Source organism: Schistocerca gregaria, unplaced genomic scaffold (assembly GCF_023897955.1).
Source record: "Schistocerca gregaria isolate iqSchGreg1 unplaced genomic scaffold, iqSchGreg1.2 ptg000737l, whole genome shotgun sequence".
Taxonomy (NCBI): Eukaryota; Metazoa; Arthropoda; class Insecta; order Orthoptera; family Acrididae; genus Schistocerca; species Schistocerca gregaria.
In genome coordinates, this window is record NW_026062113.1 from 166,898 (window position 1) to 184,633 (window position 17,736).

At 41.6% G+C, this 17,736-nt stretch overlaps 1 protein-coding gene across 1 annotated transcript in view; it reads right to left on the minus strand.

Annotated features, from left to right (window-relative positions):
- The window catches only part of LOC126320656 (CD82 antigen), a 66,687-nt gene that overhangs the window by 9,714 nt on the left and 39,237 nt on the right, over positions 1-17,736 (minus strand). Inside the window, exons 3-4 of the mRNA XM_049994084.1 lie at positions 13,077-13,256; positions 12,175-12,387 (exon numbers count right to left, since the gene is read on the minus strand). Of these exons, the coding sequence (XP_049850041.1) occupies positions 12,175-12,387; positions 13,077-13,256 (393 nt within the window). The remainder of the gene's footprint in view (positions 1-12,174; positions 12,388-13,076; positions 13,257-17,736) is intronic.

Genomic DNA, 17,736 nt, shown 5'->3' on the forward strand with positions numbered 1-17,736 from the left:
CTTTGTAACACCACCACTAACACTGTTATGAGTTATTCATCGACTTAGCAGTTCAACTACAATAATGTTGGAAGGTGAAGATATGAATTAAAATTTGTGCCGCAGTCAGGACTCTAACCCAGGTCTTCTCAGTGCAAAACGTGTTTACTCTTTGATGCAGTGCATAATGTGCTCTGTTGTTGTTGTACTGCATCTGCCTAAATATCTAAAATTCAGATAGCAAACACATGTTAAAACAAACAGTTATAAAAGCAGCACTGGAGCAGAAAATGGCACACTGTCAATGGTTGGCTGTGGTAAGCACAGAGAAGTGCAGGGTCTCCACTTAAATAATGGTAACTGAAACGACAGCACCCAATATGCAGTCAAGCTAAAGTAGCTCCTAGTAATGAGAAGGGTGAGAGGAAGTTCTCCCAACTGTTGGGAGGCATTTAATTTCCTGGAGTTCGTTCCCATATAAATATGACCAGTGTTCATGCCAAAGGGACGCTATGCTCCTATGTGCAGCAACACAGAGATCTGAAGGGAAAGAATAGCTAAAAGGCCTGGGTAGTCTGACTGCAGCCTCGGCAGCAACATCAGAAGCTTCATTCCTCAACACTTCAATATGACCAGGGACTCATATGACCATCACGGTGGCTCTATCATCAGTGAGTGAGTGAGTGAGTGAGTGAGTGAGTGAGTGGAGGCATTCATGGATTCGTTGCACTAAGGGACGGTGCACGTATAATACACACGGTCTCTGGAGGGCACTAAGTGAATCTGAACATAATACTCAATTGAGAAGCCTGTGTACAAAGGGTGTACAAAAAGTTTTGCACAGTCGTCTATTTTTTTTATTTTTTGCACGAGGAGAATGAAATTTTTTGTGAACATACTGGGAACATTTCACTGTACATTGAGCATACTCAATGTAGACCCCATCAGCTGTGATGCATCTGGCCCAACGTTCTTTCCATGATCTAAATGCACTTTGGTAATATTCTGGGGATTGACTTTTACACCATCGCTTGACACAGGAAATAAGGTCTTTCTTACTATCAAAAGTTTTGCCACAGAGGTGGGCCTTCACACGATCAAAATACTTATATGTACCAACTTCTAGATGAATGTTCCAAGTGTGTTCACACAGTGGTCTGCAAAGTTTGAGAAACTTACAGTGATAGGTTGAATCCAGGGTAGTGTCCTTGGGAAGCAAGCTAAGTCCAAGTTGAATGGGAATCTCTACACACAGCCAAGGCGGTGAAGGGCTCTCACACATCAGCCATGTGGCAGGGAACATAAGGTTAAGTTTCCGAAGCAGTATATGAAAGCAAACTTCAGAAGGCAACAAAGGAGTTGTGCTTACCCTATATTGGTGGTCAAGGGAGTTATCAAGAAAGGATGCAGAGGATGGATGGTTGGGTATAGAGAACAAAAAGCACACTTATGTGCAAAGGAGAAAAACATGCCAGTATGACAGCCGTAGTTCAGCAGCGTTTACGTCGAGACTCATAACTGGGGTAGTGCAGAAAGCTCCAGTGACCAAACGTATGCCTCAATGGTGGATTGTGTTGAGAAGGCAGAAAATAGATGGTCATGCAGATGAGTAAATAAGACATCCATAGTCCATTTTTGATTGCACAAAGAACAGCTCTACGCAGGAGGATTTTTTGATCCGTTTGCCCATGAAATGGGGTTTATAACACAGGTACATCACACTGCCGGATAAGATATGTGGGAGACCAACAGAGTTTCCTATCAAGTGGGAGGCCACAAATTTTGTGGTTTCAACAAACATAAGAGCAACAGAACAGAGACGTAAGGATGGTGGAAGTAACTCCTTATTTTGCCAGAAGTTCAGACAGATTTTTCTATGGAAAAGGAAAGCTGTTGTAAATGGTCCATGAGACAAGATGATTAAGACACCACTGAAGTCATCACTTGAATAAAAAGGTCCATTGAGGGCTGCAGTAGATCACAAAGTCGTTGACAAAAACAGAGCCCGAGATGCCTGGTGGGAGACAATCCAAGATAGGGTTAATTGCTATGGCAAATAGGTCTACGATCAGCACAGAGCCCTGTGGCACCCCACTCTCCTGAATAAAAGTATTCAACGAAGCTGAACCCATACATACCCCGAAAACCCGGTCTTTTTAAAACTTCCTAATAAAATGGGGCAAGTGGACTCTGAAGCCCCACATGTGCATTGCATGGAGGATACTTACTCCAACAGGTATCAAAAGCCTTATCCAAATCAAAAAAAATGCAGCTACAGTCTTATTTCCACAGCAAATTGTTCATAATATCAGAATGACAAGGTGATCAACTGCAGAGTGGTGCTCACGAAATTCACATTGTGCATTTGTTAGCAAATTCCAAGACTCAAGTCACCATACCAGCTGACCATTGATCATGCATTTCATCATCTTACAGACACTGCTGGTGAGGGAAATTGGGTGGTAGCTGGATGGAAGATGTTTGCCCTTACCAGGCTTAGGGCTTAGTGTGGGGATTTCAGTGACTTCAGACCAACGACTGGGAAACGCGCCACCCAACCAGATGAGATTATACATACGAAGGAGAAAGTGCTTTCCATCGAGAGATGTGCTACAACACCTGAACGAGTATTGTCCAGTCCTAGAATGGAGGATTGTGATGAGGTGAGAGCACATTTGAGCTCCCTTACAATAAAAACAATGTTGTATCATTCATGATTCGAGAGAGGAAAGGTATCTTCCAAGCTTCCTCTGCTCATTTCCGACATAGAAATGAGAGATGGTAATGGGCAGTGCTCCAGGGCTCTTCACCCCAAGTATCGACCAACGTATTGGAAATATCAATAGGGTCCACAATGACATCATTCACTTCGGTCAGGCCAGGTATCAGGAGATATACCTTGTTTTCAGAAAACTGACGTAGGTTATCCCAAACAATGTATGAGAGAGTATAACAGCGAAAAGCATTAATAAAAGAGATCCAACTAGTTTTTTGCTACCTCTGATAATGTGTTGGCACTTTGTGAAAAACTGTTTATAACAAAAACAGATCTCCTTTGTGGGATGGTGTTTAATGACACAGAGAGCATATTGCACACAAACTGTACCATAACATTCCTCAGTCCACCATGGGACTATGACATGTTGCAGTAGGGAAGATGTTTGGGGGTTGGAACACTGCAGCAGTAAGGATAACATTCATAAGGTACTCTACCTGGTCTTCACTACCATGGACATGTTGTTCGTTGAAGTTGCCAGTGAATGGAAGAGCCTTCAGTCAGCTTTAGATAGCTGTCAGGTGGTCTTGTGCACAGATGGGACACACGTTAGAAGACAAATTATGCATGGGAAATGATCACTCACATATGTGTCCAAGAGGATGGACCACACTAGATGGCGGGTAAACTGTGTAGAACATAAGCAGAGATTCAGATGCGAAGAAGTGTTTGTGGAATCCGAAAGAAATTTGGGTTCATCAGTGCCAAATGAAATGACAGTAACCTGCTTGAGAATATCTGCCAGGAGAGAGCCTCTTGGGCAGGTTCTGAGAGAGCCCCAAATGGGATGGTGGGTGTTGAAGTCACCAAGTAGCAGAAAGAGTTGAGGAAATTCAGCAATATGCTGCAGTATGTCTGCCCTGGTGAGATCAGAGGATGGCGGGTGTAGGTATTACAAAGAGAAGAGACATAACTGGGAAGAGAGATACTGCAAGCGACAGGGCCGAGTGGGGGGGTACGGGGGACTCTTGCACTTTCTGACAAATTTCCCTTTTAAATACTTAATAAGCATTGCTTACTGCACACCATATACTCATACTTAGAGATATACTCAAAATAAACTACAATTTCTCTTATTTCAAGACGTAAAATCCATGTCAACTTACCATCAGAATTTTTATTCATAAATGCCACACTTATGGTGCTAGTTTTAAGTAATTGATGCAGCCTGGTTCACAGATAAATCAGGTGTATAAGAAAACAGAATATCTTTCAGTGCTAATCTTTTCTTCTCCTCTCAGATTACATGGCTAGAACCTAATTCCAGTGGAATATTGTCAGTATTTTTCATAAAAAAACAAAACTGCATGCATGTAAACTAACCCACTAACGCACTACTGTTTTTTCTTTTAACAACCCGAAGTTCAAATAGAAGGTGGATCAGTAAGTATAATTTTTCACTGTTTAATGAAGAAAAAAAATCAGAGAGATTAGGTGTGATTCACTTGCAATATTTTGGGACTGAGTAACAGGTGTCAACATGCCTTGCTATGCAGTAGTTTATGTGGGTCACTACGCGTGATGCCACACAGCTGCTGGCAGGCCTTGTATTCTCTGACATATCTAAGCAGCCCACGGAATAATCTCCAATGGCTTAACTACAAAAAGTGTTATTGGCAAATGCAACACCCCCTCTCATAAAGAGTTCCAAGTCTTCAGTTTCTGTCAATCCCTATCCTTTAGGAACTAGAGAAATTTTAATGGTACAGAACCCCTGAACTACCTCCGTTACCACCCTGAATTACTCCTACTATGCAGTACCAATTTCTAACATTCCATCTTCCAAATAGAAGTCCCTGCTGGCTGTCCAACAACTGAAAGATCATTTCAAACACCACCTCAAGAAGTCATCCAATCTATTGTCTTCCTAGTTCTCCTGCTCTCTGATGAAAACCACTATTCAACAAGACAACGCTACTCTCACAGGCACTCCCTCACCTTCACACCAGTCTCTTATAAGGCCCAGACTGTCTTTTCACATTCCCTCAGACTCACCCGTCAACATCTTGCAAGATGCAAAAGGCAAACAAACCTGCACCATGACTGCTAACATAACCACTAAGTACCTTAACTTGTAAAGCTTCAGTCCATTCCAAAGCCATCACCTTCAGTCCTATGCCCAAATTCAATCATGCAGTACTTGAGAAGGAAAAAACACTTTTCTCCCACTAAAAACAAAAACAATGAACAAAACCTCTCTCAAACTATGCCTTCATGTAACTGTGGCACTCCTCCATTCCCAGTCCAACCACTGCCCGATTACTTCCCACGATTTCCTCTCCTCTGACACAACCTTGCTTTCCTTTCCTAGCTTATTCCAAAACACACAAACCCAGCAACAGCAGAAAGAGCACTGATCCACAATCTTAAAACATACCCTACAAATAACCTATATCGTCTCGTGGTTAGTGTTGTGGGCTATTAACAAAGGAGGTCCCAAGTTCAGTTTTGAAAAGGATCTTCGAGTTGTGCCATAGGGTATTTGGGTTTCAGGTTCCGCTGAATGGATTAGGAGTCCACTACAAGCAGGAAGCAGCTACATGGGTAGCAGGGGCCCTGTGGCATGGACTGGGCAGTTTTTAGGTTAGAGGGGCTCGGGGAAATACAAGAAGGGCTTCAGTCACAAAGGGTACAGGTCAAACATAGGAAAAACAGAAACAGAACCATTGGTATAACATTTTTAAATTATTGTTGCTGTGTTGGCGAAGTACCAGAGCTCCAAGCACTAATAGAAAGCACTGATACTCAAATCATTATAGGCACTGAAAGCTGGTTAAAGATGGAGAAGTTCAGCTGAAATTTTTGCAAAGAACCTAACAGCATTCCGAAAGGATAAGCTAAACATAGTTGCGATGGCATGTTTGTTGCTGTTAGGCGTAGGTTATTTTGTGGCGAAACTGAAGTACACAGTTTCTGTGAGTTAGCATGGGCTGAAATCATTTTTGGCAACCGGAATAAAATAATAATTGGACCCTTTTACTGATCTCCAAACTCAGGTGATGTAATTGCTCTAAGGTTCAAAGAAAACTTGAGTTTAATTTCAAGTACGTACATGATTCATACAATTATAGTTGGTGGTGATTTTAATTTACGCTCGACATGTTCACGAAAATACATTTTTAACCCCAGGGTACACATAAAACATAATCCAGAATAGTGCTAAATTCATTCTCTGAAAATTATTTAGACCAATTAGTTTAAGATCCCGTGCAAATAGTAAATGGTTGTGAAAACACATTTGATCTCTTAGCAACAAATAATCCTAACTTAATAATGAACATCAAAATAGATACAGGGATTAGTGAACAGAGGGTTGTCATAGCAAGACTGATTATTGTAACTCCCAAAATCCTCCAAAAATAAATGAAAAGTATACCTATTCAATACAGCAGATAAAAATTCACTTGATGCTTTCCCGAGAGACAATGTGCACTCCTTTCAAATTAACAAAATAAGTGAAGACCAGATTTTGTTTCAATTCAAAGAAACAGTATTGACAACAGTTGAGAGATTTATACCAAACAGACTAGCAAACAATAGAGCTGATCCCCCTTGGTACACAAAATGGGTCAGAACTCTTGCAGATACAATGGAAAAAGTATGCCCAATTTAAATGAACACTAAGTCTCCAAGACTGGCGACCTTTTACAGAAGCTTGAAATTTAGCGTGAACATCAATGGGAGAAGCTTATAAAGGTTTCCACAGCAAAACTATATTGAAACCTGGCAGAAAATCCACAGATATACTGGTTGTATGTAAAGTATGCTAGCAGCAAGACACAGTCAATGCCTTCTCTGCACAATGGCAATAGGAATACTATCGACAACAGTGTTGAGAAAGCAAATTTACTAAACATAGCCTCTCAAAATTCCTTCACCAACGAAGATTAAGCAAATATTCCAGAATTCGAACCAAGAACAACTGCCAACATAACTTAGAAGTAGATACCCTCCGAGTAGTGAAGCAACTTAAATCACTTAATAAAAGCAAGCATTCAGGCCCAGGCAGTATATCAGTTGGGTTCCTTTCAGAGTATGTTGATGCAATAGCTGCATATTTAACAATCACATACAACTGCTCACTCGACAAAAGATCTGTAGCCAAATATAGGAAAGTTACACTGGTTGTGCCAATATTCAAGAGAGGTAGTCAGAATAATTCACTAAATTACAGGCCCATATCACTGTCAATATGCAGCAGGATTTTGAAACATTTAGTGTGTTTGTACATTATGAATTACCTCGAAGAGTATGACCTATTGAAACACAGTCAATACGGTTTAGAAAACACTGTTCTTGTGAAAGACAACTACTGCTTTACTCACATGAAGTTTTGAGTAGTACTGACAAAGGATTTCAAATTGATTCCGGATTTTTAGATTTCCAAAAAGCTTTTGACACTGTATACCACACATACAGCTTGCAGTGAAATTGTGCGCTTGTGGAATATCGTCTTAGTTGTACTGGATTCACACTTTCCTGTCAGAGGGGTCACAGTTCGTAGTAACTCATGGAAAGTGACAGAGCAAAATGGAAGTGATTTCTGGCGTTCTCCAGGGTAGTGTTATAGGCCATATCCTGTTCCTTGTCTATAGGAACAAGGAAAGACACAATATGAGCAACCGTCTTAGGTAGTTTGCAGTTCATGTTAACATCTATTGTCTAGTAAACTTATCAGAGGAGCAAAAATATTCGCACCAAGATTCAGGAAAGATATCTGAATGGTGCAAAAATTGGCAATAAACAATAATGAAAAGCACGAGGTCATCCACGTGAGTGATAAATGCAATCCGTTAAACTTCAATTACACAATAAATCATGTCTAATCTAAAGGCCTTAAATTAACATAAGTATCTAGGAATTACAGTCACCAACAACTTAAATTGGAACGAACATGCAGAAAATGTTGTGAGGAAGGCAAACCAAAGATCATTTTATTGCCGGAACACTTGGAAAATGTAACAGATCTACTAAAGAGACTGCCTACACTTGTCTGACCTCTGACCTCTGTTGGCGTGCAGTCTGGGGTCATTACTAGATAGGATTAATGGAGTACACCAACGCAGAGGAGGGGGCGGGCAGGAGGGGGGGGTGACAGCACGTTTTGTATTATCGTGAAATAGGTGAGAGTGTCACAGACATTATACAGGATTTAGGATGTACAGCATTAAAACAAAGGCGTTTTTCGCTGTGGCAGAATGTTCGCATGAAATTTCAATCACCAGGTTTATCCTCCAAATGTGAGAACATTTTGTTGATGTTGGTCTACACAGGGAGAAGCAATCATCATAATAAAATAAGGCAGACCAGAGCTCACACAGAAAGATATGGGTGTTCGTTTGTTCCGCACACTGTTCACAAGCGAAATTATTGTGAAGGTTGTTCAATGAGCCCTCTGCCAGGCACTTGGGTGGGATTTGTAGAATATCCATGTAGATGCAGATGAAGGCCTGGAGTGGGGTCCAGTCAACCTTGTTAGACCAAATGACAGGCTGATTGTTGAAACAAACTGGACATGCAAAGCACTGAAGTGGAGTCAGATCTGTGGACTAGACCCTAGACCCACATGACATTCACTTCACCTGTTCACCTGCAGATGAAGGCTCCACCACTATACTGATGATTCACTGTTGCTACCTCACATGAGATTTCTGCTATCTGACTTTTTCCGCCCTCTAGCTTTGCCATAGCAAAGCTATTCCCCCCCCCCCCCCCCCAACCCCCACCCCGATGTGAAACATATCAACAAACACCCCCCCCCCCCCAAAAAAAAAGAAACTCCTAACTCAAACCCACATGTTTATCCCAGAACACAGCCCCCCCTCCTGCAAACAAACAAACAAAACCCACCCTCCTCTCCCCAGCAACTTGCTACTCACTCATCTTTATTGTTTACCACACATCTTCCTACATGTCTACACAGCATCCTACTGGCCAATGTTCACACTACTAACACTATCGCTCCCAATGACCTGCTAACTGAAAAACCACTGTCTCCTTCCTATATCCCCACTCCCAAGAGATGAAGCTGTGTGAACCAATCCTCAACATGGCCTTGGGCACTGAAATGGCACCCTTATATGCCAAACTATTTATGGGGCAACTAGATGTATCTTTTCATGGCATCCAACCCCTTCTCTGGTCCCAGGTTCATTGACAATATCTTCAAAATTTGTACTCTGGTACCATGACACACTTCTCATTTCTCTCATCTATTCCAGCTGGTCCTACAACATCCTTCCCAGATGCTGACCTCCACCCTCTACATTAATACGAAGGTTGGAATTTTAATAGTGACAACTATTTATTTACTGCTCATACAAAATAGAAACATGTTTCACCTTCAAAGTAGTCACCAGCACAGTGTATAACCCGTTGCCAGCGATATGGATGTTGTAGGTTCAAGGGGCACAATCTATTGCCCGATGAATTTGTAGCAGTTCTGAAGCGAATGTCGTGAAGTGTTTCCTTCAGTTTAGAAATAGAGTTGTACTCACAAGGGCTTAAGTCAGGGGAGTGCAGAAGGTGGTATAGCACTTAGCAGCCCATAAGTCAAACAAATCAGTAACAGCTGGCACTGTAAGTGCTTGAGCATTAACCTGCAGAAAGTGTTATCACTTTCCCGGATGAACAGCGTCACTCCCCATGAGATGGAATGCCATTCGCAGCGGGGGAGGGGATGGAGGTCAAAGTGGACCAGGAAGAAGTGGGAGAGCCCAAAGTGGTCATGAGGACGCAATTTTGTTTTTGAAGGCAGATAACTAGCAGATGCTGTGCTTCCAAGAGCAGCTGTGAGTCCTCTTTGTTGGATTGAAGGCCATGAATGTTCCATTGGAGGACAATCATGAAAAGGAAAGTGGAGGATGGAAAAAATGAAGGGGTGTCACTTCGGCAGCTGCCGAGAGCCACTCTTCGAAGACTCACTATTACAGGGCGCAGAGGCTGGAGGATCCTGCTCCACAAGATCTACAGAGGCTTCAGCATTCTCCTTCTGTGAGTCTGCAGAGTCCAAGTCAGAAAAAGGGTTCGCTGCATGCACTGGTGACACGGAGGTCAGCTAGGTTGAGGGTATATCATATGGAGACACCGTTTAAGAGGAGCTCCGACTCAGCGAAGGAAAAGATCATTTGCCTTTGATTCATTTCTTGGAGGCTTTCTGGTTGGCGAAGGAAGACTCTGATGTTTGTTGGCTGGAGGGATGTAAGAAGTCTTCACAGGAGTATTCCTTCTGTCCTTTCCAGCATGCTGGTTATGTAGCAAGTGACTTTGCCCTGCGAGGCAAATGTTTGATGGCCTGTTGCACAGGTAGAGTAAGAGACAGAGGCACTATGATGACACTGGATCATTTTACAACTGCAGTGGTGAATTTGATGTTGCATGTCTGCATGGCCATGTCCTTCATGGAATTAGACGTAGCAAGAATAGTGCCGTTAGTGCCAGATGGTAGAACACCCGGTTTCCAACTAGCCAACAACTTGTGAGCAACCAGTTAAGGAATGCACTTTTTCCTTCATCTGGATCTCCAGGACAGCCCCCTCATCAAGCTACATGGAAAATCTTGGGAGGAGGCAGCACGATCACCATTGCAATTGATACAGCATGGAGAAGGAGGCAGACAATCACCCACATGATCATCCCTACCACAGGTTACACATTTTGGTGGCTGTCAACAGGATATTCAAGTGTAGCAGCACAGTGTTCAGAATGTATGGTCTGACTGTGATAACTTCATAGCATGCTTTGATCTTTGACGGAAGCACCACTCTGTCCAACATAAGAAACAGAGTGCATGTGGGCACTAAGGATGCATCTACCTTTTTCATCAACTGATTGCACCACCCTGATCAAAGAGGTATGTTTGGATTTCTGCATCGGCCAGACCATCTAGCAGCCTAGTATAAATAACACCACAGGAAGAATTCAGTATTTGATAGGCCTCAACATGAACAGGATAGCCATGGAGGAGCGAAGCAGTAAGCAGTTGTGCTCGAGAATCAGAAGTTGTCTCCACACGCAAAGTACCATTGCGTAACTGTGAGTAGGATTTCACAGGGCCAGCAATTGAGGCTGCTAGCTGGTCTGACCGATGCAGAAATCCAAACATATCTCTCTGATCAGGGTGTCGTTGCAGTCCATCAGTTGATGAAAAAGGTAGATGCATCCTTAGTGCCAACATGCACTCTGTCTGTTACGTTGGACAGAGTGGTGCTTCCGTCAAAGTTGAAGAAAAGGCAGATGCATCCTTAGTGCATCTGTAATTGTCCATGGCAAATACTTCATATTTTCCTTTCATACTTTGCTTCTGAGGGTGTATAAAATGCCTCAAAATTAATCAAGGAAATTTTGAGATGCCTCCATAAATTATTGGGAGAAATTATACTCTACATTGACGATGTACATAGCTGGTAAGTCCCTTAACCACAATATAATCTGGGATTAACGTGCAGATTTCTTAGTTAAGCTTGATCTGAGGTCATTTTCTGTGTTACTCTAAAGGTTTGCTTTACACAATTGGCCCTTAGTATCATGACATGCACAGCCTACCTCTAGCCTATAAGAAGCAAGGTCAACTCCTCTACAGTGTTATTTGGAAAAACCAGGTATCCAACCAAATGAGTAGGCTCCATCAGTGCATGCCACTGAGCAAAATATGTCCTGCTTCAATGGCTGCTGCACAATCCATACTCTCTGGATCAATCCTATCCCTTTACATCAACTTCTGTAAGCTCCATACATGTGATCTGTCTCTACAACAGATTCTTTGAACCCTTATTCCCACTGCCCTCAAGTTCTACTAGCTTCTATCCCATACCCACCTTCAACTCCCTCCACTCATTGTCCCCTCAATGTATACCACACATTCAATTTCCCCAACCTGCAACCAGGACCATTTCACCGGTGCCAGATCCTCATTCTGTTCTCTTGTTGCTCCTCCTTTCCATAACCCTTACTGTTACTTCTCTTTATATGTTCCTTATCTTTCTTTTTGTTCTTCAAACATGCTCCACCCACTCAATGCCTTACCCAGGTCAAAATATATATAGACACACAATGGAAAATCCAGGATGGAATGTAGCAATATTATGAGAAAGATAGCTGCTAATCACCATATAGAGTCGCAGATAGGCACAACAAAACAGCTGTCACGTGATCAGGTTTTGGCCAACAAGGCCTTTGTCAAAAATAGACAACAGATACACACATAGCTGCCAGAGGCTGTGGTCAAGCGTGTGCGTGTATGTGTCTCAATGTATTACTGTATTGTCAATGGTTACTTTGACTTTTCATTACATGTTACTGTATATGTACAACTGTACCAGCAAAGTAAAATTACTCTGAAGGCGAAAACGTTCAATATGAATCATACAAAAATATGTTCAATACTATGCAGAAGCTACATGGTGATTTTTCTTTTTTACCTCAGAATAAATTTGTCTGTTTATGGCAGCAGTTAATACCACTGTGCGCCCTTCTTCACATTCCTTTTTTGTAATTCCATCAATGCAGCAGCTAGCAGGAATGTTGTAAACATTGACAGCCTTCTTAATTGTCAATTCCACTATATTTTTGTCACGCATATTGAATTTACTATTAGCCCAATCACCTGGACCAGATGCCCCGCAGCATTTCAACTGTGGACAGAAATATCACAATCATTATTTGAAGTATGAAAAATTCACATGTGTAGCATATATACATTAGGCTCCAATCTATAAATATCCTGCCTGTTCTACAAAACAGATGTCAAATACAGTTTTTAAAAAAATTTGAATGTATATATTCAAATTTGTTTTTCACTGCATTGAGAAATGTGAACGCCTTCAAAGCTTTGAAAATGCATACGTAAGAGCACTAAAGGAAAGAAAGTAAGTAAGTATATTCCCCAGTTTGGGATCTATTAACACTATGTTCTGAACTGGGTATTATACTTTTTTTTACAAACACAGCAGTAAGTAAATAGCTGACAATTACTTCCTGAACCAAATCAAAACATTGATAAATTAATGACAGAACCTTTTTTGAAAAATTGCTTATTTCATTGGCAATGTACCAACATGTGCAGCAAATCGAGAAATTCCATCCACACAGACAGCTATCATATTTTCAGTTTTGAAACTGATTACTAGAAATTTTGATTTGAGTGAAGTCTGCTCACTTTGTCCCAAGTGATCCTAAAATACAAAAATACGATCTGAACGAAGAAATGTGCATATGTATTTACCTACACACACACACACACACCTCCACACTTTTTTTTAAAAAAAAAGGCAAGAAATTGCTGGAACACTATGTAAAAAAGAAACTACTTTAAAGAACTTACTCCAGACTGTATAGCATCAAATGTAGCTGTGCGTGAATCAGCTCCTGATGTTCCATAATCAGCTTGTACGGTTGCAGTAACACTCTGACTGACTAGTTCCTTTAAGCGGTCACTATTGCTATAAGCCCATGCCCCAGCAGCAATTTCCGCAACCAATATTATGAGAAGGAAACAGAAGAACTGAAAAAGAATGCATACTATCATCTTCACAAGATCTTAAACCATCCTTTCTAATAGAGAAGTATGTCACTAGACAATATGCTGGAGTGTAAAGTAATTAAGAATATTGGCATGTAACATCACAACACACACAAACTGAAATCATAAAATGGGAATTTTGGTGAGAGACTAAGTATAATAAAACTGTAATAATTTTGCAAGTACCTGTTCCCATGGTGGAAAACAGTAAATTAATCACAAACAAGTACAGAACTTTACAAGATTGTCACAACTTGACTACCTACCTGTTTAAAAACAGAAAGATAACTCTTCATAATAACTGAGGAGTGCTTATTAATGACACTGACACACACACACACACACACACACACACACACACACACACACACACACACACACACACCCCTGCAGTACAGTAAAAATAAATTATTGAAGAAGAAAGACAAATACAAACATAATGTCAGACTATGACAAACCAGATGTTTGAGGGCTTTCGAAAAAGTCACGTGACTTTTCAAATTGCAAGCTATGTACATTCGATTATCGATCTTTTTGTTGTTACACATGTACCAAACACATGTTCACAGTTTCAAGTGTACAGCACACTTTGTTTGTTCTTGACAGATAGATAATTTAAATGTGTTTTAGTGTGCTCGACGATTTTTGATTATGACGGTGGTTTGAAAAGTTCTCGGAATCACCACCAGAGGTCAGCGCTAGCACAACGAGTTGTTCACGTGATATTCATTGAACTGTTGCCTGTTAACACATGCCATGTCAGTGCTCTTAGAAGAGAGCTGTGGCGGTGACATGGCTCTGTTGTCTGTTGTTCCCGCATGCTGATTTGCTAAGATGGGGCGGGGGTTTAGATTCGAGCAGTGATTTCAGTACTTCGTAGAGGAAAGTATGAAAGCAAAGGAAATTCGTGCCGATTTCCAGAATACGCTGGGGGACTCTGCTCCTTCATGTTCAACTGTTGCCAAGTGGACAGATGAATTTAAATTTGGTCAAGAGAGCTTAGATGGTCCATGCAGTGGTCGGCTAAGATGTGTCACTACTCCAGAAATCATTGCAGAAGTGCACAAAATGGTCTTTGAGGATCACCAATTGAAAGTGCGTGAAATTGCTCACACTTGCCAGATGTCATCTGAAAGGGTATATCAGATTTTAACTGAAGAATTAGTAATGAAAAAATTATCTGTGAGGTGGGTGTCACGACTAAGCTGGATAAAAATGCATGAGAATGGACATATGTGAACAATGTTTGGCCCGTTTTAGGAGAAATGAACAAGATTTTTGTGACCACAGATGAAACTTGGGTGCACTACTACACCCCAAGAGACAACACACCAGTCAAAGTGGTAGAAACATGCTGATTCTCTGCCACCAAAGAAAGCAAAGGGAATTCCTTCAGCGGGAAAGGTTCTGGTATGCAAAGGGGATTCCGTTTGTAAATTATTTCCCCACTGGGCAAACAATTACTGGAAAACACTATGCTCGCCTCCTGGACAAATTGTAACAAAAGATATGCAGAAAAAGTCCAGGTTTAGCAAGGAAGAAAGTCGTCTTCCATCAAAACAATGCGTGCCCACCCATGTGCCGTCGTCATGGCAAAATTACACAAACTATGGTATGAATTGTTGCCACACCCACCTTATTCACCTGATATGGCTCTGTCACACTTCCATCTCTTCCCAAAACTGAAAAATTTTCGTGGAGGACAAAGATTCACTTCAAATGAAGACTTGATAGCCGGAGTTGACAACTATTTTGCAGGCTTGGAGGAAACTCATTTTCAAGATGGGATCAAGGTGCTGGAACAACATTGGACCAAGTGCATTAATCTACAAGGAGATTACATTGAAAAATAAAAGAAGTTGCAGTGATGTAAGTACTTTTTTCCTATTCCGTTCCGAAAATTTTTTAGACCACCCTCGTATTATAAAAAAATGGAGCAAAGAGTTTGCATCAAATTGTGTGTGAAAAATGGAATCGAGTGCTCTAAAACACTTGAAATGTTGACAGTGGCATACGGCCAGTCTGCTCTAAGTAAAAAAAAAAAAAAAAAAGAAAATTTAGAAATAGTACAAGTTATTACAAAGTGGCTGAGAAGATGAAAATGATGAGCCTCACTCTGGATGCCCCAGCACATCAACAACAAATGATAACATTGAAACTGTGAAGAAAATTGTTTTGGAAGATCGTCAAATTACAGTAAGAGAAGTTGCTGAGGATGTTGAAATATCTATCTGCTTGAGTGCTACAATTTTTTCGGATGTTCTGGTCATGGGATGTGTCAGCAAAGTTTGTTCCAAAGCTTCTCAATTTTGATTAAAAGAACCGTTACATGAGCATCACTCAGGAGGTCTTGAATGATGTCAATGATTATCCCGATTTGCTCAAAAGGGTTATAACTGGTGACAAAACATGGGTTTACAGTTATGATGTCGAAACCAAAGCCCAGTCATCCCAATGGAAGCACCCTGAAGAGCCAAGACCGAAAAAAGTACAATAAGTTCGATCAAATGTCTAAGTTTTGTCTAGTACCTCACGCCGCAGAAGTCTAACACGCTCCAGAACAAATGGACGTGGTCAACCCATAGAGGGCTCCACGTCCGCGGCAGCTACTCCGCGCAGCGAGGGCGCCACCGCTACGTCACATGCAGACAGCGGCCAATAGCCGCTCCCTCTGGTTTCGTATATATGGACCTGCTCTGCCCTAGTCCAGTCAGTCAGGTACTCGCTCTGGATTGAGTTTCTATCTCAGCAGTACTGTGTTCTTGTCGTTGCTCGTTGTTGACTTTTGCCTGGCTCTGGCTCTGAGTGGATTTACTGTTGGTGTTTGGTGTTGTGGTTTCTACAAACCTTCGTTGTTTATCTCTTCCTTGTTGTGTCAGTCATAGTCGGTCATGGTCGGTTGTTGTCTGTTGTCGTTGGTCTGTTATCCGACTCGTCTGTGTTTACCCGGTGGTGCGTGCTCCCCCGCCTGGCGGCTCCGATCCACAGCCCAAGGCATTCCCGCAGTTGGTTGTGGTTACTACATTTTGCTCACTGTTTTTTTTTTTTTTCAATCATTGTGGCATAGTACATAATGAATTTTTGCCTCAAGGTTGTACGGGCTATAAGGAGTAATACCTTGACGTTATGCACCATTTGAGATATGAAATACGAAAAAGTCCGGAATTGTGGGAAAACAATTCATGGCTTTTGCATCCTGACAATGCACCTGCTCATTCATCGTTGCTTGTGAGATTTTTTGGCCAAAAACAACATGAAATCATGCCCCAACCACCATTTTGAATGGATTTGGCCCCCTGTGACTTTTTCCTATTCCCAAAACTGAGTAGACCTATGAAAGGAAGATGATTTTCAATGACTGAGGAAATAAAAACTCTGGAAGTACTCAAGGCTGTACAAAAAAGTGCTTATGAGAAGTGCTCCAAGGATTGGAAGAAGCATTGGCGCAAGTGTATTGTATCTGAGGGGGATTACTTTGAAGTATCTGTGTAGTATCCACCACTATTAAATCTCAGCACCGAGCAACAGCACGCTCCATTACGCACGGCCAAGAAATGCGTCACTGGCTGAACTTCTCCGTGCACCACCCACTGCCAACATCACAGTTCACCTTTGCACGCACACACTTTAGAACAGTGATTGGCCACCTGTAACACTCAGCGATTGGCTGCGCAGAATACACAGTGACCCCAGTCACCAGCTCCGTTAACTATGGAGCCTTATTTAATGCCGCTCCTGACTCTACAAGCCAGTTCTCATCACGCTATGTTTCTACTCCATGCTTTTAGATGTTGATTCGGCTGTACTGGAATTTGGACTTCAACACTTGCAATCACTAGATATTGGTATAACCATCATCAATTTATATAATTTTCCATAAAGTGTTTATCTTCAACTTGGCGCTTGGGAACAGAATTACTTGTATCAGTGTTTTGTCAATAAACCGTAGAATGGTGACATATTTTTTTCTGTTATTTCTAGTTATAACACAAGAAAATGCCGCCAAGCCATCAACCATCTACACTGGAAGCTCTACTCACACAACTTATTCATCAGCAGGACAAGAACCAGATGCTGCAACTGAACACTCTCCAACCAGTTTTTCAAAGCTTCCTACAGATGCAAGCAACACAACAAGTGTCTGCTTTTCCTTCCTTTGCTAAGGCTTTAGAGGACTGGGAAGCCTACAAACCGAGATTATTGGAGCATTCCCCACACATTCCAGGTAATGCCAGACTCATGAAATCTTTGTTTTAGTTGTGGTCAAAATCTGAGATTTACCACCTTGGCTCTCAGAATTATAAGGAGTCATATGCAGAAGGAAAGATCAGAGACATGATCATCCGGGGTACTCCTGACAGATGTCCAGCATGAGGAACTCCAACTCTAAGACTTGTCATTAGACAAAGTTTTCAACTTAGCACAAAGCTTTGAAGTGACCTGAGCAGCAGATAAGAAACAG